Genomic DNA, 24,926 nt, shown 5'->3' with positions numbered 1-24,926 from the left:
TCCTTCCTGGGCTTTGGGGTTGTAGACCGGGGACCAGGGGATCAGGCTATGCCACGGTTGACTTGGGTACAGGCAACTTATTCTGGGTTTCCACTTTTCACTTTAAAATGGTAGCAAGAATAATACTTGTTTCACTAAGTTCATAAGATCATGATGAAAATTATGCAAGGTCGTATAGGTAAAAGGCAGAGGCCTAGAGAACCTCCATTACACATGTTTAGTAGCTATGAACCTTTGGGGTTCTGGGGGATCTAATAGCAGGTCAAGACCAGAGGGGCTGGCTGGCAGGATGCTGGTGGTGTTGGTGATGCTGTGGTGCTTGCAGCATGTGGTTGCTAGGGTCTGATGTCTTCTGCCTGTTCCAAAGAGGACACTGTAAGAAAGCCTCCTTTCCTTCTCACGTAGAGCCCCTCTACTGGTGCTCTTCCAGCTTCGTAGCTCCCTTCTTCTTTGTGGAGCAGGGCAGGGCAGGACAAGTATTATTTGGCCTGTCCCCAGGATCTTCACCCAACCAAGCTAGCACATCCTGAGAGGTCCCTACCCAACTTCTTGATGCTTGGGTCCACCATGAAAGTACCAACGGCGCCAGATGGGGAGCAGATGCCTTGTCTCTGTAATCCTTCCTGCTAGGCTGCATTGAATCCTAAAGCAGAGCAGCTGGAAGCATCCAGGAGCAGGGAAGTCCATTGTAAAAGCCCTTTAACTTCTAGAAGGGGGTGCAAGATCTTTGATTGGCCCTCAAAGACTGTGTAGGAGAAGGGACGGACCTAGAGGTTCTGCAAGCTGTTTCACAATAAAGCCCCTCCTCACCCCATCCTTTTTTTCCCCAAACTGATACCATCCCATTTCTGGGAGCTCCTAACAGGCAGTGTGTGGTGGTAGGAATAGCAGGCATTTTAGTCAGACACACCTGTCTTGGTTTTGCCATTAATGAGCTGTGTAACATTGGGTAGGCCACTAAGTGCTGTAAACTTTATTCAGTAAATATTTGCTGAGTGATTATGTGGGCCATGTACTCTTCTAGGCTTTGGGGATGACAGATGTGGGGAAAAAAAGAAAAACCTCAGCTCTGATGGGGCTTTTATTTTGGTACATGCAGAACAAACTTCATCTCTTCTGTGCCTTGGGCAAGCTGGTGACGCTTATGGACCCCATCTCAGTATTAGTTTTTATCATGCATAAAGTAAATATATACAGAATTAAAAGGAGGGAAATCATATTAAAATAATTATTAGACTATTTAAACAGGTGACATAGTAATAGCAGTTCAGTTCAGTCACTCAGTTGTGTACAACTCTTTGCGACCCCATAGACTGCAGCACGCCAGGCTTCCCTGTCCATCACCAACTCCTGGAACTTGCTCCAACTCATGTCCATCGAGTTGGTGATGCCATCCTACCAACTCATGGATGTTGGAGTTGAACTCATGGAGTCTTGACTAGCAATGAACATAAATAATGTTGAAAGTACCTCCAGAAACTGTAATGGGATGTGAAATTGTTACTGAACCAAACTTGGGTCCATATGCCCATGGGCAGTAAAGCCGTTCCACTGACACTGGCTTGTGGAGAAAGAAAGTGCAGTGTTTTCGCAGGTGCCAAGTAAGGAGGCCACGTAACCAGTGCTTAAAAGGCCCAAACTCCCCAAAGGCTTTCAGGGAAAGTTTTTCAAGACAGGATAAGGGAGGAGGGTTTGTGCAGTGTGTGATCAACTCATGGACTTTCTCCTGATTGGTTGGTGGTTAGGTGATCTGGAGTTAGCATCATCACCCTTATTTCAACTGGTCGAGAGTCTATGTGGGCAGCATAGAGTTAACTTCTTCCACCTGGTGGGGGTTTCAGTATCTGTAAAACAGTTCAAAGGACATGGCTCAGAATATTACACACGTCCACTGAGGAGAAACTAAAGGCCTTTGACTTTGTTTAATGGCTTACTATCATCATTTTGTCTTGTTTAACTATTTTCCTTTTCTTTCTGCATTTCTCTCTTCTCTGATTAAATGTACTCTTTGGAACTCAGGGAAGTCTAGGAGACTAAAGTTTTTCTACAGACAAGAGGCAGGTAGAGGATATGGGGGGAGAGGTGTGCTGTCCACAAAGGCTCCATAGGGTCCTGAAGGTGAAAGTGTTAGTTGCTCAGTCATGTCCGGCTCCTTGCGATCTCATGGACTCTGGCCCGCCAGGCTCCTCTGTCTATGGAATTCTTCAGGCAAGAATACTGGAGTGGGTTGCCATTCCTTCTGCTTCTGGATCGTCTCGACCCAGGGTCCTGCTCAGTTACAAAAGTCCCTATGATTCCTGTTGGTGAACAAGTAACAGTTATCACTGAGACTTCTTGATTTATCACTGCATTCACAGCTGAAGGAAAGGCTATTTCATTCAATTGGAGGGCAGTGAATGTAAAGATATAATATTTTTCATTGCTTTTTCCCCCACAGACTGTAATTCTGTCTGGTCTGCTGAATACATGGAGAGAGTTAATACCTGCAAATGCATAGTCATTGGTCCCAACTGCTGCATCTTCACAACTTGGGCAGCCAGCAACTGCCTAACACTGAATAGGCTCTAAAGAAATGTTGAGCAGTTATAAAGCTTCATTCAGACATGGGTGCTTATTATAACTCATTTTCCATCTTTATCATTAGGTTGAAAAAGAGCTTACAGACGGGCTTGGCCTCTATTTTCCATCACTTGAAGGACTTTCCGGTGGAAAAGGGATTAAATTTCTCCCTGTGGACAGGTTTTTGGATGCTGAATAGAGGCCCTTCCTCCAGAATCCATCCTCAACCTGGCTGCTGGCCTGATTTTCCTCATGACAGTTTACAATCAGGACCTTTCCACGAGCAGCCCTTCCCTGGGGCCCCCTTCCCTGGGGCCTACTGTCTATGTGCTCAGCCCTTTGCAGCCTGGCTCTGACCTCTGAAGACCTCCCACTGCCTCCAGGCCCTTTCCAGCTCAGGTCTGAGTGCCCTGAACCACCCTGACACGGAGCTTTGTCCCTTGTCCCAGGCAGATGCCCTCTCTACAGCTCTGCCTACACTCCCTTCAAGGCTCGGATCAAAATCCTCCTCCATGAGGTTCAAGTACAGGGAGTACACAGTGTGTGCCTGGGCCTGCCTGCTTGGATTTTGTTTTCCCCAGTAGAAAGCAGGCTATGTTATCCTGTGTTCTACGTGTTATGAGGGAGGCCCTTGGAATTCCAACAGAGGCTTGCCTGATGCTGAAGGTCTTGACTTTTTGCCCAGATCTTCTTGCTTCCAGCCATGCTTTCTCCCCTTATGCCTAATGGCCCTGTCATGCTACCTTGGCTTATGGGAGGGGGTCTGTACTTCTCACCCTCTACCCTAGAAGCTTCTCAGGGCTGGGGTTCTTTCCCAGCTCTTGTGTTTCCATAGGACCTTAGGTTTGGTGACTGTTTCTTGGCTGGCTGAGGAACCAGTGGACTTGTCTGCCCACCCGTGGTCCCCAGTGTTGGAGGGTGTCCACGATTTGACCCCCAGATGGGGCTCTATGCTGCCTGGCTGGTGAGCTGGGGGCCACTTGGAGCCTGGCCTGATGGGTGGAGTTGGGGGTACCTCTCTTGGCCCTCCCTAAGCCTTCTTCCCAGTTTCAGAGGCGCTCTTCAGGTGAAGGGAGGACACCTCACTTATCATCTCCCATGTCTGGAAAAGCAGCCGCACAGACTGCCTCTTGCAAACAGAATTGATTTTTCCTTTTTGAAGCGGCTGTCAGAGGGCTGCAGGGCTTGTTTAAGACTTGACTGTTTTCAGACTGTCTGGGAATGAGGTCCTGGGAATATTGGCTATTAACAACCCTCCAAGGAAAGGAGAGGCCAAGGAAAAGGCTTCAGGAGGAGGGGTCCTTTGAGCTCCTGGAACCTGAGGAGGGGGTGCTCTGGGGTCATTTGGGTCCATGTCCTGCACACTTTCTGAGGACCCTGGGGAGTGAAGGATGTCTATTTGCCTTTGTGGTTTTTTGGGTCTAATTCTCTCTTGTATTTTGTTTTTGTTTTTCTCTTCCTCTAAAGGTTGCCTCCTCCCTTAGGGATTTTTCTCTCTCTTTCTCTGCTCCCCCCATTCTTTTTACCCCCCTAGTCCTCTCCCCTGTCCTCTCCCCTGTCCCTCCTCACCTCCTCCCACCTATTCTCCTCTTGTTCCAGGGTGTGCTCTTTTTTTCTCTGACACCATCTCTTTCTCTGTCTCCCTTTCATGCTTACTTTCTTTTCTTCCCAAGTTCATCTATGTCTCTCTGTTTATAGTTCCTTCTTGTTCTGTTTTTCTGATGCTCTTTTTCTCTGTGTGTAATTTCCTCCTTCTACCTCGTTTTTTATTTTCATGGGTCTATTTTCTATTTCTTTGTCTTCCTTTTGCTTTATTTTTACCCTTAATAATGTAAAATACATTGATGGCCTCATATTCTTGCATCTGTGGAAGATCCCTGATTCCATTTTTTACAGTGACACCTTGAAGGCAGTGGGGTTATTTCTCCCAATTGGAGCCAAGAGGAATCAGAAAGGGTAATGGAGTTCAGCCTTTAGCCCTTGGGGACATCATATCCAGGAGAGGCAGGACACACTAGTTAGAGACAGTCTCCTGGGATCTCCCTCCTGCCACTAGTGGCTAAGACTCTGCTTGTGAGCAGAGATGCATGGCCCTTATCCTTGATCCAGCTTGGATATGGCAATGCCTGTTAGTCCAATAGACAAGCCATCCTCTCTTTATAGTAACTTGGTGATTTCTCAGCACTAGGTTACCTCTTATGTCTAGGTAATGAGCTATATGTTTGCTCTGTACTCAGTATAAGCTAGTGTTTTGGGCTTGCAGCATCCTGCCTAGGTTTAGGTCTGAGGGCCCTGGAGTTGGACTGCTGTGTGGTCTTGGGAAGGCCAGTTTCCCTCTCTGAGTCTTAGCCTCATTTCTAAATTGGAGGTCATGATACTTACCTTGCTGTATCCTATGGGGATGAAATGCAGTACTATGTAGATACTCAGGAAGAGTTTGCATTCTTCCTCCTCTGCTTCTCTGCCATTCCAGATAGTCTCCTCTCGGTTTTCCAAGGGAAGGGCATCCTTAAACTCCCATCTTGTTCCCTGCTGCATTTAGGTTTGAGAAGAGGGAAAGAATTAATATTCATTGAACACTTAGTGTGCATGGCTTCAGCTAGCCAGCAAAGAGGTCTGGGTAGGTACACGGCATACATTTATAGTTTAAAGGTTGCTCTAGCAGTAAAACTCAGTTTAATATTTGTTCATTTTTTTCCCCCAGCAAACATTTATTATTTATTTGAGTCCTGTGGCAAGCCTTGTTCTGCCTGCTGTAGATGGAGCAAAAAGTACAACAGTCTGTGTTTTTGAGGAGCTTAGAGTCTGGTGTGGGAGAGAAACACCTAAATAACAATTGCAGTCGAGTGTGAAAAGGTCCAGGTAGACAGAGGAGGGAGGGATTTTCTCTGCTTCCAGGAATCAGGGAAGGCTTCACAGAGAAGGTGACGGTGGGCCAGGCCTTGCAGGATGAGTACACCTGCTGGCTAGAAAAGAGTGGGTAGGGGTTTCACGTCAAGAGGAAAATCGGAGTAAGGGCACATGGGCATAAAATTGTATGGATACTCAGGGAAGAGCACAACACTCAGTATATGGGAACCTGGTTTCACTCTGCTTGCACCTCTTTCTCCTGTTCATCCCCATCTTGGTGGCAGAATTTCCATCTCCTTCAACTTTATGACATAGTTTCTTCTCTCTCTTCCCTCCTCTCCATTCCAAATACTTTAGAACCTTGCCGAATTCATGGATGAATGAATAGTCTTTGCTGTTCTAATGTCCCTCTAGGGACCTGGAAGTGAGAATATAATTCCACTAATGCTTCTGGCAGTTCTAGTCTCTAAGATAAACAAATCTTGAACTTAAATATGTTACTAAATTGACCAAATCCTTAAAATGACAAATCTTCAAAACAATCAGTTACCTAAGATGACTGAAAAACCAAGATGGCAAGATCATTAAGACCATGAAAACTTTCAGAAGACATCCACCCTAGAGATCAAAGTACCAATGAAGCAAGGTGACTGTGTCATAAGGTTGCTATGGTGACCAGGTGACCAAAAGGACCAGCCCACTAAGGTATCAAGGTGACGATGAGCTCAAATTGGCTGATAAATGAGCCACATACTGAAATGCATCTCTCAGGGAAGTTGCAGGCCTACATGAACCTGAGCAGACCCAGTGTGACCTCTTCTGTTTTCTCATTAGGCTGCTCTGCGTAGACTGGCCGGTGTCTGTCCCGAAGGCCTCCAGGACTCTGACTTCCAGCAGCTGGTCCAGCCCCGGCTTGTGGACTCTTTCTTACTCTGCAGCAACATGGAGGAGAGTTTTGTGTAGCAAGTGTGGGAGACGAAAGACATTCAGCATCATTCTCAAGACCCTATCTGAGTATATTCTTGTGAACGTACCTGATTATACACCAGCCCTTCACCTCCTTATTTATACTTAATTTATTTTTTATGTGAAATGAACAGAGGGCTAAATGTTCTGGCAACATCATCAAGCAGTCTGTGGTCTTTGGGGGTCTTTTTTTTTTTTTTAATTTTTTGACTTCTGTGACCTTTTAGTTGCAGATGTTGAAATGCATAATGGCTAATATGACAGATTGTCATGGGTGATTTCACTTCCTCTTGCTTTCTCTACTCTCAATATGTAATCTTGCATCCTTTTTAAAAAAATTTGAGAACCAGAGTATTTTAGCTGCCCAGCAGTTTTTTTTAAAGTTAGATTTGTTCTTTCTAAAATATTGTAAATGAATTTCATAGTTGGACAGACTATACTGGAAGGAAATTCTAGTTTTATTCTTAATAAATGTAATATAAAATGTTTCTTGAATTTTCTAATTGTATTATGTCTTAGACTAAGTTCTTTCTCCCCAAAGTTTCATGCCACAAAAACTTTCTCAACTATTAAAACTGCATAGAAGCTTATATTGTCTTCATAGTTGTGTAAATGGGTCAAGTTCTGAGTGATTTAGTGAGAAAGCAAAAGATTTCCAAAGCCCCAGGAACTCAGTTTCCTTTGGCTTGCTTTTTTTAACCTCATGGTAAATAGTATCCTCAGATGAGGTATTAAGTAATCAAAACTTAACGCATTGACACCAAAACAGACATATGGGTGGATCAGTGGAACAGAAGAGAGAGCCCAGAAATAAACTCACATACCTACAGTCAATCTTTGACAAAGGAGGCAAAAATACATAGTGGAGCAAAGACAGTTTCCTTAATAAGTGGTGCTGGGAAAAACTGGATAGCCATATGTAAAAGAATAAAATTAGAACATTCCCTAATACCATATAAACCACACAAAAATAAAATAAAACACAAAAATAAACCCAAAATGGATTAAAGACCTAAATGTAAGACTGGATACTATAAAACTCCTAGAGGAAAATACAAGCAGAAAACTCTTTGACATAAATTGAAGTGATACTTTTTTGAATCGGTCTCCTAGAGTAATGGAAATTAAAACAAAACTAAACAAATGAGACCTAATTAAATTTAAAAGCTTTTGTAAAGCTCAAGAAACCATAAGCAAGATGAAAAGACAATCTACAGAATGGGAAAAAATATTTGCAGACAATATAATCAACGAGATGAATTTCTAAAATATACAAACAACTCATAAAGCTCAATATCAAAAAATACAAGCAACCCAATCAAAAAATAGGCAGAAGATCTAAATAGATATTTCTTCAAAGAAGACATATAGACGGTCCATTGGCACATGAAAAGGTGCTCAACATTGCTAATTATTAGAGAAATGCAAATCAAAACTCCAATTAAGTATCATCTCATACTGGTTAAAATTGCAATTGTCAAAAAGTCTACAAATATATAAATGTTGGAGAGGGTGTGGAGAAAAGGGAACCCTCTTACATCATTGGTGGGAGTGTAAACTGGTGCAGTCACTGTGGAGAGCAGTATGGACAGTCCTTGAAAAACTAAAATTAGAGTTACTAAATGATCCAGCAATCCCACTCCTGGGCATATCCAGATAAAACTCTAATTTGAAAAGATTCGTGCACCCCAATGTACATTTCAACACTATTCACAATAGCCAAGGCATGGAAGCAACCTAAATATCTACTGGCAGATGAACCGATAAAGAAGATGTGGTATATATGTACAATGGAATATTGCTTCTCCATAAAAAGTAATGAGCTAATGCCATTTGCAGTATTACGTCAAAAGAGCAAGACAAATACCATATGGAATTGCTTATATGTGGCATCTAAAAAAAATTATACAAATGAACTAATTTATGAAACAGAAAGAGACTCATAGACTTCAGCAACAAACTTATGGTTACCAAAGAGGAAAGGGAGGAGGAGGGATAAATTAGGATCTGGGGTTTAACTAAATTTGGGATATATTAATTATATACATATACACTTTGCTGTTGTTTAGTCACTAAGTTGTGTCTGACTCTGCAACTTCGTGGACTATAGCCTGCCAGGCTCCTCTGTCCATGGGGTTTCCTAGGAATAATACTGGAGTGGGTTGCCATTTCCTTCTCCAGGGGATCTTACCACTACTATGTATAGAACAGATAACCAACAAGGACCTACTACTGTACAGCACAGAAAATTAAACTCGGTATTTTGTAATCACCTATAAAGGAAAAGAATCTGGAAAAGAATGTATATGCGTATTACTGAATCACTTTGATGTATAGCTGAAGCTGACACAACATTGTAAATCAACACTATTTTAATCAAATAAATTAATATAAAAAGGAATAAAAAATATATAAAAAGGAATAAAATTTAAAAAAATGATTCCATTTATATACTCCATTATAGATGGGGAAACTGAGGCTTGAAGAGGTTAAGTATATTGCCAAAATTAAATAGTTATTACTAATGTGGGGACTGAAATCACATCTCTCTGATTTCAGAGGCTAACTGGGAAGAAAGCAGGAACTTAGCACCAGGTCCTTACTATAAGGTAAATATGGATCTGGACCCATACTGAACCATCATCCTCTAGCAAACATACTATGAGGGTCTGTTCTGGGCCCAGGGAAGGAAAGTAGAAATGAATAAATGTTGGTATCTGTGAATTTGGACTGGAGGGCAGTTGGTTAGTTGTCAGTAAACCAATCACTTGAAAACCTGTAAAGTATACTGGTTAAAAAAAAGTATGAGCTCAGCAGCCCACCTTGTTTGAATCCTGGCTCTGCCACTTGCTAACTGTTAGGTAGGGCTCATATCCTCTCTGTGCCTCTGGTTTCTTACCTGTAAGACGAGGTAATGATGGTGCCTTAATCCTAGAGCTGCTGTGAGAATTAAATGTGTTCATACTTGGAAAAGGCTTAGACTAGTGCCAAATGACAAGAGCACAGTAAATGTGGCTACAGTTAAAGTCAACCAAATCCCATGTTTGCATTTACGCCAGTTCTCTGAGCCATCGTAGTGTCTCAGATAAGGGACTTATAGCTTGTTAGAAACAGAGACTTTATCCTGCAAAAGGTGTAGGGACCATCTAGTCCCATCTCTACATCCCTCACGTAGGAGTAAAGACATTTGCCTAAAACAACACAGCAAATGAATAGAAGAGCTGGGACTTGGGGCCCAGCAAATTATAACAGCTATCGCCACAGCTGCCTATTTTGAGCACCTGCTCTGTGCTAGGCACTGTAACATTCACAACTTCATCAAATTTCTAAAATGACTCTAAGTAGTTATTATTAACCTCTTCTCACAAATAAGGAAACTGATATACAGACAGACTCTGTGTCCTGCCCAATATCACACAACGGGTAATGGGAGACAGGACTGAGCAAAGACCGTCTGATGCTAAAGCCATGATCATTCCTCTTTAGTGAACAAATGCTTTATGCATAAACCCAAACATCATGCTCTATCTTAAAAACAGAAGTATAACACTCTGGCAAATTCTGAACTTTCTTTTTATCTGAAAAATATATATTAATATTTTGCATGTAAAAAATTTAATTGAAGTATGGTTGATTTACAATGTGTTTAATTTCTGCTGTACAGCAAAGTGACTCAGTTATACATATATATATTCTTTTTCATATTGTATGCTATTATGTTTTATCTCATGATACTGAATATATTGATAGTTCCCTGTGCTATATAGTAAGACCTTGTTAGTTTGCATTTTTAATTAAATAATTTTAATCTCTGATAAACTTTAGTTATTCATTTGTTAAAATTATAATAATAGATGTGAAGATTATTTCAGAGAGCAAGTGAATAGGAATGAGACAATGAAATATAACTTAATCAAAGCAGAAATTCTGTGCCATTTCTGATCAATACCAGGAAAATCTCTAAAATAGCTTCTCCTTAGCCTAGTTTCAGAGTAAAGCATCAAAGACAAATCAAAGCAGATGCTGTATGTTTTCATTTCCAATTTTAAAGCAGTGACAGCTTTTGGGAACAATTGTTTTAAAATTCCTTTTTGTTAGAGATTTCTGATGGTCCCTTTGTAGAGATTCTGTTTATGTCTACATTCTCTGTCTCCTTCACTGTGATTTTTATCCGTGATTCTTTTTACTGTTTGGGGCTACCCATGACTGATAAAAACAGAAATTAGAGGGTCTTTACATGTGTGTATTCATGAGTCTCCTACCTGAGGCCTTGAAGAAAGCCAAGGAGTCCAAATAGAAATCCATAAAGGGCTATTTGCATATTTTCACTTTCAACAACACGTAAAAATGAGATTGTCAATTTACTCACATCATTTACATGGTATTTTCTTTAAAGTCCATGGTCTCTCTCCATCCTGGGACTAAACTGGTTGTACTGCAGGCATATAAACCTTTGAAACGGAGTCATTTCTCACTTTGGTGGGGGCCATGATGACCTTGAATGACATTCAGGATATGGGGGTAACACTCCGAGTGAGGCTCCCTGGGTTTCTGCCCTCAGGGAAGGTTAGGAAAGAGAGAAAGAGAAGCTCTCAGGGTATTTTTCAGCTCCATTTTTCGGGTTCGGTTTCTGCTGCTGCTCCAGCCATGCGGTGCAGTCCCCTGGACCCACGGGTGCCTTGAAGTACGAGGTGCGGGAGAGGCATGCTGAGTTTTGAGGTCTTTGAAAAAGTTATTCTTTACATTTCAAACATATTAAAATTTAATAATGAGCTTACCTATACTTCTACAGTGCTTCTCAAGTTAAAAGTTCATTTGGGAATTTCCATTTCGAAGGTTCATCTTGAGAAAAGCACCATGTGACCCATCTGAAGAAATTCACTGTCTCATACCAGGTTGACACTTTCCTTATGGATGTCCTTGCAGAACAGTTTTCAAATTTTGAATAAGACATTTCAAAGGCCCACATAGCAGACAAGGAAAGTAGAAGTCTTTCTTTAAAATTCACATCCAACTTCACTTTCCACCTCCAGAAAGCAAATTCTGATTTTCCAGCATTTTCCTCAAGAGCCTAGTATTTGGATCTCTTCCACAGCTGTTCTTCAGAGAGTAATAAACACAGAGGAGTGCAAAAGCAGAAGGCCCTTTGTATACTAGATGTCATACCACCAAAAAGGAAGGAAGTGACCCTTGGTAAAGGCAGTCTATCTCTCTGCCATTCCTCCTCCTCAGGAAGGCTCCAATCACTCCATCTACACTGGCAGCTCTGAGTCAAATGACCAGTGGACCTTTTCAGTTTCTCTAAGAACTTGCCCATATTAGCCATCTGTTTTATCTCCTGGCACCTGAGTTTGATGGCCTTGTGGAGTACTTGCATGTACTGGTGGGCTTTCTTCTCCTCCCTGCAGCTGAACACAGGAGCCCGCTTCAGCTGCACTGTATCTTTTGCCTTTAAGATCAAGACTTCCTTCCCTTTGCTGAATCTCATGTCAGCCATGGCACAAACCATGGAGACCACAAACAAAGGAGACCACAGAGCTGTTGATGTTCTAGGCTGTTCACTTGCAAGAATATCTGGGAGCCTTTCTGTAGTTTACAAGTTACTATTTAACTCACTTTTGTAGGATTGGCTACTCACTGTGACTTCTGACCAAAGGACAGTGGTGTCAATTTCCTGTCCCAAAGACCTGTCCAGGAGAGTCAGCGAGTGGGGCACATACCTCATCTCCAGCCTTTGCCTTCCTCCTACAGGCACATCCCATGTGCTGTCATTCTAGGGCTCTCTCAGACCAACCTGAATTTTTAATACTTATTCATCAATTAAAATATCTTCCCTCTCATCTTCGTTGTTTACTGATAGTCCTTAATAGTTGAAATGGCTCTCCTTCTACTGCCTGAAACTTCCTTAGCAATGGAACCTGCTACACCCTGAAATCATAAAATTGCAGAATCACAAAATACAATTATTGATCTACATAATCTTTGCAAAGATGGGAACCAGAGAGCTCATGTTGTGCAAGCCCAATACTCACATATGTGTGTGCTAAGTTGCTTCAGTCGTGCCTGACTCTGTGAGACCCTATGGACTGTAGCCTGCCAGGTTCCTCTGTCCATGGGGTTCTCCAGGCAAGAATACTAGAGTGGGTTGCATTTCCTCCTCCAGGGGATCCTCCTGACCCAGGGATCGAACCCACGCCTCTTATGTCTCCTGCATTCACAGGCAGGTTCTTTACCACTAGTGCCACCTGGGAAGCCTCAAGACTCATGTACCTATTGTTATTTACTGTTCAGATGACATTTTGAACGCATTTTAAATTTTGTATAGAGAGAATAGTGGTACATTCTTACAGTGAAGTACCTTATTTTTCATTTTTAAAATATTTATTTATTTTAGCTGTATCAGGTCTTAGTTGCAGCATGTGGGATCTTTTGCTGTGGCATGTGAGCACTCTAGCTGTGGTATGCCAGCTCCAGGGCACACATGTTAAGTAATTGTAGTGCATGGGCTTAGTTGCTTCATGACATGGGGGATCTTAGTTCCTTGATCAGGGACTGAACCTGTGTCCTCTGCATTGTAATGCAGATTCTTAACCACTGGACCACCAGGGAAGTCCTGAAGTACTTTAAATGAAGTCCTGGAAATTTGTCATACTGATACATCTCAAAAGAACAATCCATGTTGTTGGACTAAAAAAGGAATTACAAAGATACATACAGTTCGATAATGTTTATATAACAGTTTATACAGACTGAGAGACAAGATGGCAGAGTAGAAGAACTTGAGATCAACTCCTCTCATGAAAACACTGAAATCACACCGAACTGCTGAACAATCATCAACAAAAGAGACTGGAATCTACCAGAAAAGATATTCTATATCCAAAGACAAAGAAGAAGCCAGTGAGATGGTAGGAGGGGCATATTTGTGATAAAATCAAATCCCATACCTGCTAGGTAGCTGACCCACAAGCTGGTGAAAATGATTATATCACAGAGATTCTCACACAGGAGTGAGAATTCTGAGCCCCACATCAGGCTCCCCAGCCTGGGGGGTCTGGCATCTGGAGGAGGAGCCCTCAGAGAATTTGACTTTGCAGGTCAGTGGGGTTTGCTCAAAGGAACTCCACAGGACAGGGGCAAACAGAAACCCACTGTTGGAGGGTACATGGAAGGTCTCACTCATTGACATGAGCTCTCCTAGAGTCTGCCATTTTGTCACCAAGACCTGGCCATTCCCAACTGGCTGGTGTCCTGTCTCCAAGGCTGGGACACCTCAGGCCAAACAACCAACAGGGCAGGAACACAGCCCCACCCATCAGTAGACAGGTTGCCTAAAATCTGCCCATAGCCACTTCTAAACATACGTCTTGACATGGTCCTCCCCACCAGAGGGACAAGACACAGCCCTACCCACTGGTGGGCAGGCGCCAGTCCCTCCCACCAGGAGGCCTGTCAAAACCTCTTAGACCAGCCTTACCTACTAGGGAGTAGAAGAAAAAGTATAACTCTGCAGCCTGTGGAACAGAAACCACAATGACAGAAAGTTAGATAAAACGAGACAGCAAAGGAATATGTTCCAGATGAAGGAACAAGGTAATACCCCAGGAGAACAACAAAGTGAAGTGAAGATAGGCAATCTACCCAAAAAAGAATTTAGAGTAATAATAAGATATTTATGTTGTTATTAAAATAATATTATTCAGAGTAATAACATTAATAAGATGACCCAAGATCTTGGGTGGATCTAAAGATTATCATTCTAAATGAAGTAAGTCAGACAGAGAAAGAAAAAATATCATATGATATCACTTACATGTGGAATCTTAAAAAATGATACAAATGAAGTTATTTGCAAAACAGAAAGAGACTCATAGACTCAGAAAACAAATGTATGTACCAAAGGGGAAAGGATGTGGGGAAGGGATAAGTTGGGAGTTTGGGATTAACATATACATATTACTACATATAACATAGATAATCGAAAGGGACCTACTATATAGCCCAGGGAAATCTACTCAATATTCTTTAATAACCTAAATGGGAAAATAATCTGAAATAGAATAGGTATATGTATATGTATACCTGATCACTTTGCTGTATATCTGAAACTAACAGTTTTTAATCAGCTATACTGCAATATTCGGAGAAGGCAATGGCACCCCGCTCTAGTACTCTTGCCTGGAGAATCCCATGGACAGAGGAGCCTGGTAGGCTGCAGTCCATGGGGTCGCTAGGAGTCGGACACGACTGAGTGACTTCACTTTCACTTTTCACTTTCATGCATTGGAGAAGGAAATGGCAACCCACTCCAGTGTTCTTGCCTGGAGAGTCCCAGGGACGGGGGAGCCTGGTGGGCTGCCATCTATGGGGTCGCACAGAGTCGGACACAACTGAAGTGACTTAGCATACTGCAATATGCAGTTTCCCTGGTGGCTCAACGGTAAAGAATCTGCCTGCCAATGCAGCAGACACAGGTTTGATCCTTGGTTTGGGAAGATCCTCTGGAGAAGGAAATGGCAGCCACTCCAGTATTCTTGCCTGGGAAATCCCATGGACAAAGGAGCCTGATGGGCTACAGTCTGTGGGGTTCCAAAGAGTTGGACACAACTAAACAACAATAACAACATGTTCCAATATAAAATAAATTTTTTTTAAAAGCTTATACACACAAAATACTATATCAGTTTAGTTCAGTTCAGTCACTTAGTCATGTCTGACTCTTTGCGACCCCATGAATTGCAGCACGCCAGGCCTCCCTGTCCATCACCAACTCCCAGAGTTCACTCAGACTCATGTCCATCGAGTCGGTGATGCCATTCAGCCATCTCATCCTCTGTCGTCCCCTTCTCCTCCTGCCCCCAATCCCTCCCAGCATCAGAGTCTTTTCCAATGAGTCAACTCTTCGCATAAGGTGGCCAAAGTACTGGAGTTTCAGCTTTAGCATCATTCCTTCCAAAGAACACCCAGGACTTATCTCCTTTAGAATGGCCTGATTGGATCTCCTTGCAGTCCAAGGGACTCTCAAGAGTCTTCTCCAACACCACAGTTCAAAAGCATCAATTCTTCGGTGCTCAGCTTTCTTCACAGTCCAGCTCTCACATTCATACATGACCACTGGAAAAACCATAGCCTTGACTAGACGGACCTTAGTTGGCAAAGTAATGTCTCTGCTTTTGAATATGCTATCTAGGTTGGTCATAACTTTCCTTCCAAGGAGTAAGCGTCTTTTAATTTCACGGCTGCAGTCACCATCTGCAGTGATTTTGGAGCCCCCAAAAATAAAGTCTGACACTGTTTCCACTATTTCCCCATCTATTTCCCATGAAGTGATGGGACCAGATGCCATGATCTTCGTTTTCTGAATGTTGAGCTTTTTTTTTTTTTTTTTTTTACGATGTATGCATTTTTATTTAGAGCTTATTGTGCAGCAATAGTATTAAATTGTTTCACCTCCCCTTTTTTAAAAAATATAAATTTATTTTAATTAGAGGCTAATTACTTTACAATATTGTATTGGTTTTGCCATACATCAACATGAATCTGCCACGGGTGTACACGTGAATGTTGAGCTTTAAGCCAACTTTTTCACTCTCCTCCGGCCACAGCCAGGATTGTCTCACATGCGCCAGCTGCAACGGACCGCTCAGCAGAAGTGTGGCCGAGAGGAGCAACCCCATGTCCAAGGAGCGATGGCTGCGCCAGTGTAGGAGGGCCGACAGGAGCTACTCAACGTTCAAGGTCAGGAGGGGTGGCGGTGAGGAGACACCCCTTGTCCAAGGTAAGAGAAACCCAAGTAAGATGGTAGGTGTTGCAAGAGGGCATCAGAGGGTAGACACACTGAAACCATAATCACAGAAAACTAGTCAATCTAATCACATGGACCACAGCCTTGTCTAACTTAATGAAACTAAGCCATGCCACATGGGGCCACCCAAGACGGGCGGGTCATGGTGGAGAGGTCTGACAGAATGTGGTCCACTGGAGAAGGGAATGGCAAACCACTTCAGTATTCTTGCCTTAAGAACCCCATGAACAGTATGAAAATGCAAAATGATAGGATACTGAAAGAGGAACTCCCCAGGTCAGTAGGTGCCCAATATGCTACTGTAGATCAGTGGAGAAATAACTCCAGAAAGAATGAAGGGATGGAACCAAAGCAAAAACAATACCCAGTTGTGGATGTGACTGGTGATAGAAGCAAGATCCGATGCTGTAAGGAGCAATATTGCATAGGAACCTGGAATGTTAGGTCCATGAATCAAGGCAAATTGGAAGTGGTCAAACAGGAGATGGCAAGAGTGAACGTCAACATTCTAGGAATCAACGAACTAAAATGGACTGGAATGGGTGAATTTAACTCAGATGACCATTATATCTACTACTGTGGCAGGAATCCCTTAGAAGAAATGGAGTGGCCATCATGGTCAACAAAAGAGTCCGAAATGCAGTACTTGGATGGAATCTCAAAAATGACAGAATGATCTCTGTTCGTTTCCAAGGCAAACCATTCAATATCACAGTAATCCAAGTCTATGCCCCAACCAGTAACGCTGAAGAAGCAAAAGTTGAATGGTTCTATGAAGACCTACAAGACCTTTTAGAACTAACAACCAAAGAAGATGTCCTTTTCATTATAGGGGACTGGAATGCAAAAGTAGGAAGTCAAGAAACACCTGGAGTAACAGGCAAATTTGGCCTTGGAATATGGAATGAAGCAGGGCAAAGACTAATAAAGTTCTGCCAAGAGAACACACTGGTCATAGCAAACACCCTCTTCCAACAACACAAGAGAAGACTCTACACATGGACATCACCAGATGGTCAACACCAAAATCAGATTGATTATATTCTTTGCAGCCAAAGATGGAGAAGCTCTATACAGTCAGCAAAAACAAGACCAGGAGCTGACTGTGGCTCAGAGCATGAACTCCTTATTGCTAAATTCAGACTTAAATTGAAGAAAGTAGGGAAAACCACTAGACCATTCAGGTATGACCTAAATCAAATCCCTTATGATTATACAGTGGAAGTGAGAAATAGATTTAAGGGACTAGATCTGATAGATAGAGTGCCTGATGAACCATGGACGGAGGTTTGTGACATTGTACAGGAGACAGGGATCAAGACCATCCCCATGGAAAAGAAATGCAAAAAAGGAAAATGGCTGTCTGGAGAGGCCTTACAAATAGCTGAGAAAAGAAGAGAAGTGAAAAGCAAAGGATAAAAGCAAAGATATAAGCATCTGAATGCAGAGTTCCAAAGAATAGCAAGGAGAGGTAAGAAAGCCTTCCTCAGCGATCAATGCAAAGAAATAGAGGAAAACAACAGAATGGGAAAGACTAGAGATCTCTTCAAGAAAATTAGAGATACCAAGGGAATATTTCATGCAAAGATGGGCTCGATAAAGGACAGAAATGGTATGGACCTAACAGAAGCAGAAGATATTAAGAAGAGGTGGCAAGAATACACTGCACAAAATACTATATATGTGTGTGGAAAAATCATATGTAGTTAAAGCATTAATAATGGTTGGTGGGATAGGCTGAATTCTGTCCTCCCTAAATTCATATGTTGACATCCTAGCCACCCCTCTACCCCTTGCTCCAGGTTCTCAGATTGATATTTGGAAATAGAGTCACTGCAGATGTAATTAGCTAAGGTGAGTTCACACTGGAGTCATGTAGGCCCATAATCCAATATGACTGGTGTCCTTATCAAAGAGGAAGAAAGAGATGCTGGTCTGGCTTCCAGCACCATCAGGCAGTGAAAGTCTACTGTATAAGCTAATCAATTTGTGGTCCTTTATTATGGAAACTGGGAAACTAAACAGGTGGGAAGGATACATACGAACTTCAAGATAATGCTTATCCCTGAGGAGGAAAGAAATGAGATTGAAGAGGGAATTTGTGAGATCTTTATTTCATGAATAATAAAATATCTGTAGAATATATGATAAAAGGTTAGTAGCTGTTAAATCTGGGTAATGAACATATGGGTGCTTGTATATTATTCTCTGTGTGTCCATGCTAAGTCACTTCAGTCTTTTGAGACCCCATGAACTGTAGCCCACTAGGCTCCTCTGTCCATGGGATTCTCTAGGCAAGAATACTGGAGTGAGTTGCCATGCCCTCCTCCAGGGGATCTTCCCAACCCAGGGATCAAACTCGTGTCTCCTCTATGAGAGGCAGGCTCTTTACTGCTAGCGCCAACAGGGAAGCCCATTATTCTCTGTACTTTTCTTAATGTGTAGAACAGTCCAAAATGAATCAAGAAGGTATTAAGAGGAGTGTATCAGCATACCTAGGACAAGCATGGCCTGTTGTCTGGTTGCTGATTTTAAAGCTGTGATAAACCCAAAGCCCTGCCCCATCTTTGGTGATAAAGGGAGAGGTTGCTGGTGACTAAAGATGCTGAGGATCCATCCAGATGGGCTTCCATCCAGAAGAAAGCCAATAGCTGGCTCAGACTATTATTTGTTTTTAGAAACAGTGACCTTATTCACCAGTTCACCTTTTGAAGTTTTTTTATAATTGAAAATACATCATTCGTCCTGCTCTGGAGTCAAGATATAAGATCAGAATGTCACCAATTAGAGGAGTAGGTCCTTCTGGAAAATATCATTGCTGATGCTAACAGTCATACAATACCCATCCTAGAGAGAGCTCTCCAGGGCAGTGGCTGATGTAATTTGATGTGTTAATACTCGACCTGGACAGACTCAAGAATTCATATTGACATCTGCTGAACCCTTTGAATACTTCCCAGACTAAGTTAGAACTAGAATTCTGAAGCAGAACTCCCAACAGTCTGTTCCAGGTGCTCTCTGCCCTGGGTCAGGTCTGGCAGCAGGCTGAGATATGCAACTTGAAATGAAATTTAAGATCTTTTGCTCACTACCCACATTTAACATAACACATCCATGGCAGAATGAGGCAGGACATCTAGGGTATAATTAACAATCACTATTCCGTGACAGTCTCAGCAACACAAATGCCAATTTGCTTGTCAAATTCCAAAGACAGAGTAAGGGGCCATGTGGTAAGCATACAATACAAAGTCCTTGTTGTCTGGGCCCAACTCAGAAATTGCTTTGTCCTTGTGTAGCAGGAAAGGAAATCGTGTCAGATACTGGTCCACTGGGCTCTAGATCACTTTCTGAACAGCTCTCCAGTATCAGATTCTGATTCAGTAGGGTTCTATGGGTCCGTTGGTGAATCAGTAAAGATGTAAATGGAGATCATGAACCCAAGGAGAGGCAGTTCAGAGAACTGACACAAAGTTCCTTTATTTGGGGCTTGCTGGATACAGATTGAAAGCACTAATAGTCATTAGACTTTGTTATTGCTTAATAAAGACAAGAAAGTGAATTATTACTTAATAATTACACTTTGATAGGATAATTTTATCTAAAAGTGAGGTTATTTTTACAAATGAATGAGGAGAATTCCACTGTGGTATAAATGTTGAAAGATACTTCTGTAGCTAATCATGAAATTATTTCTTTTTTCTCTGAAAAGGAATTGATCATGCCATAAATAACTAAAATTTTACCTCTTTTACCTCATATTCTCTCAATGTAAAGAAAGAGTTGTATTACTTGAGTTGAAATGAGATTTCTAAGTAGATTTCATCCATATTTTTCCTATTGTTGGATAAAAGTCAGTTCTCAGATAATTGATCGTAGCTTCCTGTATGGCTATATTGGTGGGAATTCTGAGAAGGGCAGGATGGTCTACTCTTCTTGTAGAGGCAACACCTCAGAGTAGCTGAAGTCTTGCTTCTGCAGCCAGGCTGTTCTGTTGCTTGATTAATCTTGGACAAGTTTTCTCTTCATGTTTTAGTGTCATCAGCTGTAAAATGCTAAACAACACCTTTATCATGGGATTATTGTTAGGAGTAAATGAATGAATTTAGTAGAGAGCTTTAGAAAAGTAACATACTTAGCTATTATTACTATTTTCATCACATTAATTAGTAGTGCCTGCCAGTGATGAGGGCGGGAAGAGTAGTGTAAGAAACGACAAGGATTTTACCATTTGATCCTAAAGGGCAACATTGGCTCCTCCTGCTGATCTGAGTTTTCATTCTGCCACATTCTCAGGTTTGGTTTTCATTTTTTCATTCTGTCTTTCTACACCCCCACACTAGGCCAACTTCTACTTTGCCTCAGTTAGTTGATTCTACTTTCCTATACCAGAACTGAAGCCTAGCAGCAGACTTCTTGTTCTTTCTGTAATTACTCAAAGTCCAGTCTTCACAGTACAGAGCAACACAGACTCAAGCACAGAAACCCCATCAACTTGGTGTCTTTTGTAGTCACCTGCCATTTGGTACCTAACTAAATACCTGTTTTACATTAGATACTGTATATACTCACAGTGATCTGATGAAGATTATTTACAAATGAGGAAACCGAAGATTAGAGGGTTTAAGTGGTAATTCACCTACAAGAGAAGGATCTGGGTTGTAAGTGTTGATATTTTCGACCAATGAAGTTTGTGCTTCTTTCTTTCTCATAGCATGCTGCATTCTGAAGCCTACAGTTGCCAGCACTTGGTTCTAGTACAGGTTAGGATATACAGGGTTCTGCAGTGTTTGTTCCAGTGAATATTGGGAGAGATGGAAAACAGGGTAGACCTCCCAGAAAGAGACCTCCCAGAAAGAAACAAACAGCTAAAGATGGAGTGCACTCAGGTGTAACCCACTTCTGTGCCAGGTGTGGGAATCAGGCTGGACTGATTTGGGTCAGCAGAAAGGGGAAGGTAAGGAAGATCCGGAGCTCCAGATCAAGTGCACTCAGGTGTAACCCACATCCGTGCCGGGTATGGGAATCAGGCTGGACTGATTTGGGTCAGCAGAAAGGGGAAGGTAAGGAAGATCCAGAGCTCCAGATCAGGCGTGGCAAGAACATCAGATACAGCAGGAACAGTGAGACTGGACTTCAGTGCAGGGGACAACAGCATGGTCGGACAAACCTATCCTGATTACTGGAGGGTAGGATGCGGTTCCTATCTTACTGGGCCCTAGAGCCTCAGAAGGTACAGAAGAGAGGAAAGAGGTGGCAGTTTGCCCTCCCCTTGGAAAATTCATCTTGCAGAAGAGCACCCGGAACTTCCATTTCTATTAATAGCAATGTGCCAGATACAGGGTATCTGGCAGTAAATACAGTAAATACACTATAGACAGTAAATACACTATAGACAACACCTTATTAAAGGCTCTAATGAGCTGGCGAGGGAATAAGAAGCTATGAACTAAGTGAAATTAGAAACCCAACTGGCAGGCTTTTACCAGGAAGGTATTTGCCAAACCAGATGAAAACGAGCTATGGTTTTCAGAGCCTTGCCTGGTACTGCTGAATTAAAACCATGTCTGGAGTCTGCCTCAAGTACAGAGACTAGAGAGAAGCTGCCAATGAAAAGTTGGGGCTCTCAAGTATTGCATCTTCAGTATAAGTGTGAGCTAGAAATAAGCCTAAACTTCTGACCCACAAGACTGAAATGAAATTGCCTGTCTTGATTCTTGGCACCAATATATATGGAAGTTTATGTCACAGGTGGTTCTCACATGAATTTGCCACCTGAACTTCTGTTATTTGGATAAGTCAAAAAGAAAAAAAAAAAAAAAAATCCAATCCAAGGATTTAAAGTGCTCCTTTAATGAGATGAAAATACAGTTTTCTCTGAATGAAACAATTTCAAAGACCTCAAAGCCTCTCCATAGACAAGGTTCCAAGATATATAAACATAGTTTAAAAAAAAATCCATAAGTCCAACAAAACAAAAGGAAATTAAGCACTCTAAAAGGGCCAGAAGAAAACAGAAGAAACAGACTTACCTTGAATGTAGGTATTTGACTCACCAAATACAGAATATAAATGAAAATATGTAATTTTTAGAGAAATAAAGAGGGTTCACAATTTTTGAAAAGAGCAAGACAAATGATGAAATGGGTTTAAAACAGATAAAGCTTCTAAAAATAAAAAATGAAACCGAAATAAGAACTCAATAGGTGGTTTTTAAAAAGTGATCATTTTGAAATGTATGATGTGTTTTTGTTATTGTTTAGTTGCTAAGTTGTGTCCAACTCTTTGCAACCTCAAGAACTGCAGCAGTCCTGGCTTCCCTGAGTTTGCTCCTGGAGTTTGCTCAAACTCATGTCCATTGAGTTGATGATGCCATCAAACCATCTAATCCTCTATCATCCTCTTCTCCGAACCTCAGTCAGGTTCGGAGAAGAGTTCAGTCCCAGCATCAGGGTCTTTTCCAGTGAGTCAGTTCTTCACATCAGGTGGCCAAAGTATTAGAGCTTCAGTTTTAGCATCATTCCTTCCAATGAATATTTAGGGTTGATTTCCTTTAGTATTGACTGGTTTGATCTTGTAGTTCAAGGGACTTTCAAGAGTCTTTCCTGCTGGCTTAGACAGTAAAGAATCAGCCTGCAATGCAGGAGACCTGGGTCCAAACCCTGGGTCAAGAAGATCCCCTGGAGAAGGGAATGGTTACCCACTCCAGTATTCTTGCCTGGAGAATTTCATGGAAAGAGGAGGCTGATGGCCTACCGTAAATGGAGTCACAAAGAGTTGGAAATGACTGAGCGACTAACACTTTGAAATGTATAGAAATCCCAAATCGCTGTGTTGTGTAACAGAAACTAACAGTGTTATAGAGCAATTATGTGTCAACAAACAAATTCATAGTGATAGCTTATGGTGAACAGTGTTGGATTCTTGACCTCCAAAGAAGAAGATTTAGCTTCGGGACCAGGGACCAGACTTGATCACTCAAACTTTTGTGTAGCAGTTTTATTAAAGTGAAAAAGAGACAGAGAAAGCTTCTGACATAGACATCAGAAGGGGACAGAGAGTGCCCCAATCCCTAGTCTTAGCAAGGGAATTATACATTTTTAAATTGGTTATTGCTAAGTTGCTTCAGTCGTGTCTGACTCTGTGTGACCCCACAGATGGCAGCCCACCAGGCTCTGCCATCCCTGGGATTCTCCAGGCAAGGACACTGGAGTGGGTTGCCATTTCCTTCTCCAGTGCATAAAAGTGAAAAGTGAAAGTGAAGTTGCTCAGTCGTTATGATAAATCAAAAGAATGTCTCAAGGTTGTAAAGATCTTACTAGACCCACTCCCGTAATATACATTTTAAGATTAACAGGATTAGTCAGAAGGTTTTCAGGAAGGAGAAACCTATCCTCAAGCAGTATACATTATTGTTATATAATCCTTACTAAGGGATGTAGAAAAAAACGTTTTTCCTTTCCTCCTCCTTGAGAATTTCAGACCCCTATCTTCTCCTTGAGAGCCCCAGACCCCTTTCTCCTCCTCGGGGACCCCGGACTTATCAACCTGCCTAAGAATTGACTTTCTCAATTGAAAAAGATCAGATTTGTTACTGTGGTGGTGGTGGGGAGGGGTTATTGGGTGAAGGCAGTCAAAAGATAAAAATTCCAGTTATAAGATAAATAAATACTAGGATGTAATGTACAACATGATAGATATAATTAACACTGCTGTGTGTTGTAAAAGTTGGTAAACGAGTAAATCCTAAGAGTTCTCATCATAAGAACATTTTTTCTCTTTCTTTAATTTTTGATCTATATGAGATGATGGATGTTCACTGATAGCTTCATAATGTATGTAAACCCAATCATTGTGCTGTACATCCTTAAACTTATACAGTGCTTTAAATCCATTGTATCTCGAGAAAACTGGAAGAAAAAAAAGCAGAGTAGAAGCCACTAAAGAGGCAACGGGTAAACTGAAAGATATATGTGAAAAAAAAAGTGTACTTTGGAGTGTCTTTGATCAACAATATGGAAGTGAAGTTAAGAAAAACGAAATACCGAGTCAATTGGTTCAATATATACCAGACTGGAATTCCAGAAGAGGAGAAGAGTAAATATTTGAAGATGTCAGGGCGCTAAATTTTCCAACACCATTTCATCATGACTTCCCGGCAGGAAAATAAAGTACACATGCAGATACATGAAAATGAAATCAAAGGCAAAGATCTTACAGGTAGGCAAAGAAAAAAATACTTTAAAAATAATGGTCCTTAGAACAACAGATGGTTTTCAACAGCAGAAGTGAAAGCCGCATGTGAAATGATTTGCCAGTGTACTGAGTATTTGTTTCCTACTTCATAACAAACGACCACAAATTTCGCAGCTTAAAAAAACACAAATGTATCATCTCACGGTTCTGTGGCCCATAGTTCAAGTTGACTATGCCAGTTTCTCTGCTCTGAGTTCCATAAGGCTGAAATCCTCCTGTCAGCAAGCTGGCCTCTTACTGGGAGGTCAAGGTTGTTGATTATATAAGCTAGTTCCTGGCACCTGTAAACAAAGTTCCTGTTTTCCTTGCTGGCTGTTAGCTGGGGGCTGCTCTCAGATTCTAGAGGCTCTCTCTGGTCCTTGTGTATGCCTCCCTCTATCTCAGAGCCAGCAACAGTTTCAAATCCTTCTAATGCTTAGTATCTCTGTCTTCTTTGACACATTTCTTTTCCTTCTTCTCTTGCATATCTCGGACTTCTAGCCAGTAAGTC

At 41.8% G+C, this 24,926-nt stretch overlaps 1 protein-coding gene and 1 long non-coding RNA gene across 6 annotated transcripts in view; one reads left to right on the top strand and one right to left on the bottom strand.

Moving 5' to 3' along the window:
• The window catches only part of INSC (INSC spindle orientation adaptor protein), a 68,927-nt gene extending 62,065 nt beyond the window's left edge, over positions 1 to 6,862 (top strand). The window contains exon 11 of the mRNA XM_055548529.1: positions 6,244 to 6,862. Within this exon, the coding sequence (XP_055404504.1) occupies positions 6,244 to 6,372 (129 nt within the window). The 3' untranslated portion in view covers positions 6,373 to 6,862. The remainder of the gene's footprint in view (positions 1 to 6,243) is intronic.
• LOC129628908 (uncharacterized) lies at positions 1,069 to 24,846 on the bottom strand. 5 transcript variants are annotated; one of them, XR_008702977.1, is made up of 4 exons: positions 24,718 to 24,846; positions 6,164 to 6,341; positions 4,942 to 5,091; positions 1,069 to 2,297 (listed from the first exon to the last, which is right to left on the bottom strand). It is a non-coding gene; the product is annotated as an uncharacterized LOC129628908 (long non-coding RNA). The 5 variants fall into 5 exon arrangements; XR_008702975.1 differs by having other exon boundaries at positions 24,226 to 24,826; XR_008702976.1 differs by having other exon boundaries at positions 24,250 to 24,826.
• Positions 24,847 to 24,926: the final 80 nt, after the last annotated feature.

Source organism: Bubalus kerabau, chromosome 15 (genome assembly GCF_029407905.1).
Source record: "Bubalus kerabau isolate K-KA32 ecotype Philippines breed swamp buffalo chromosome 15, PCC_UOA_SB_1v2, whole genome shotgun sequence".
Classification (NCBI taxonomy): domain Eukaryota; kingdom Metazoa; phylum Chordata; class Mammalia; order Artiodactyla; family Bovidae; genus Bubalus; species Bubalus kerabau.
Note: the sequence above shows the minus strand (reverse complement) of the source record. Positions and strands in the feature narration are given on the sequence as shown.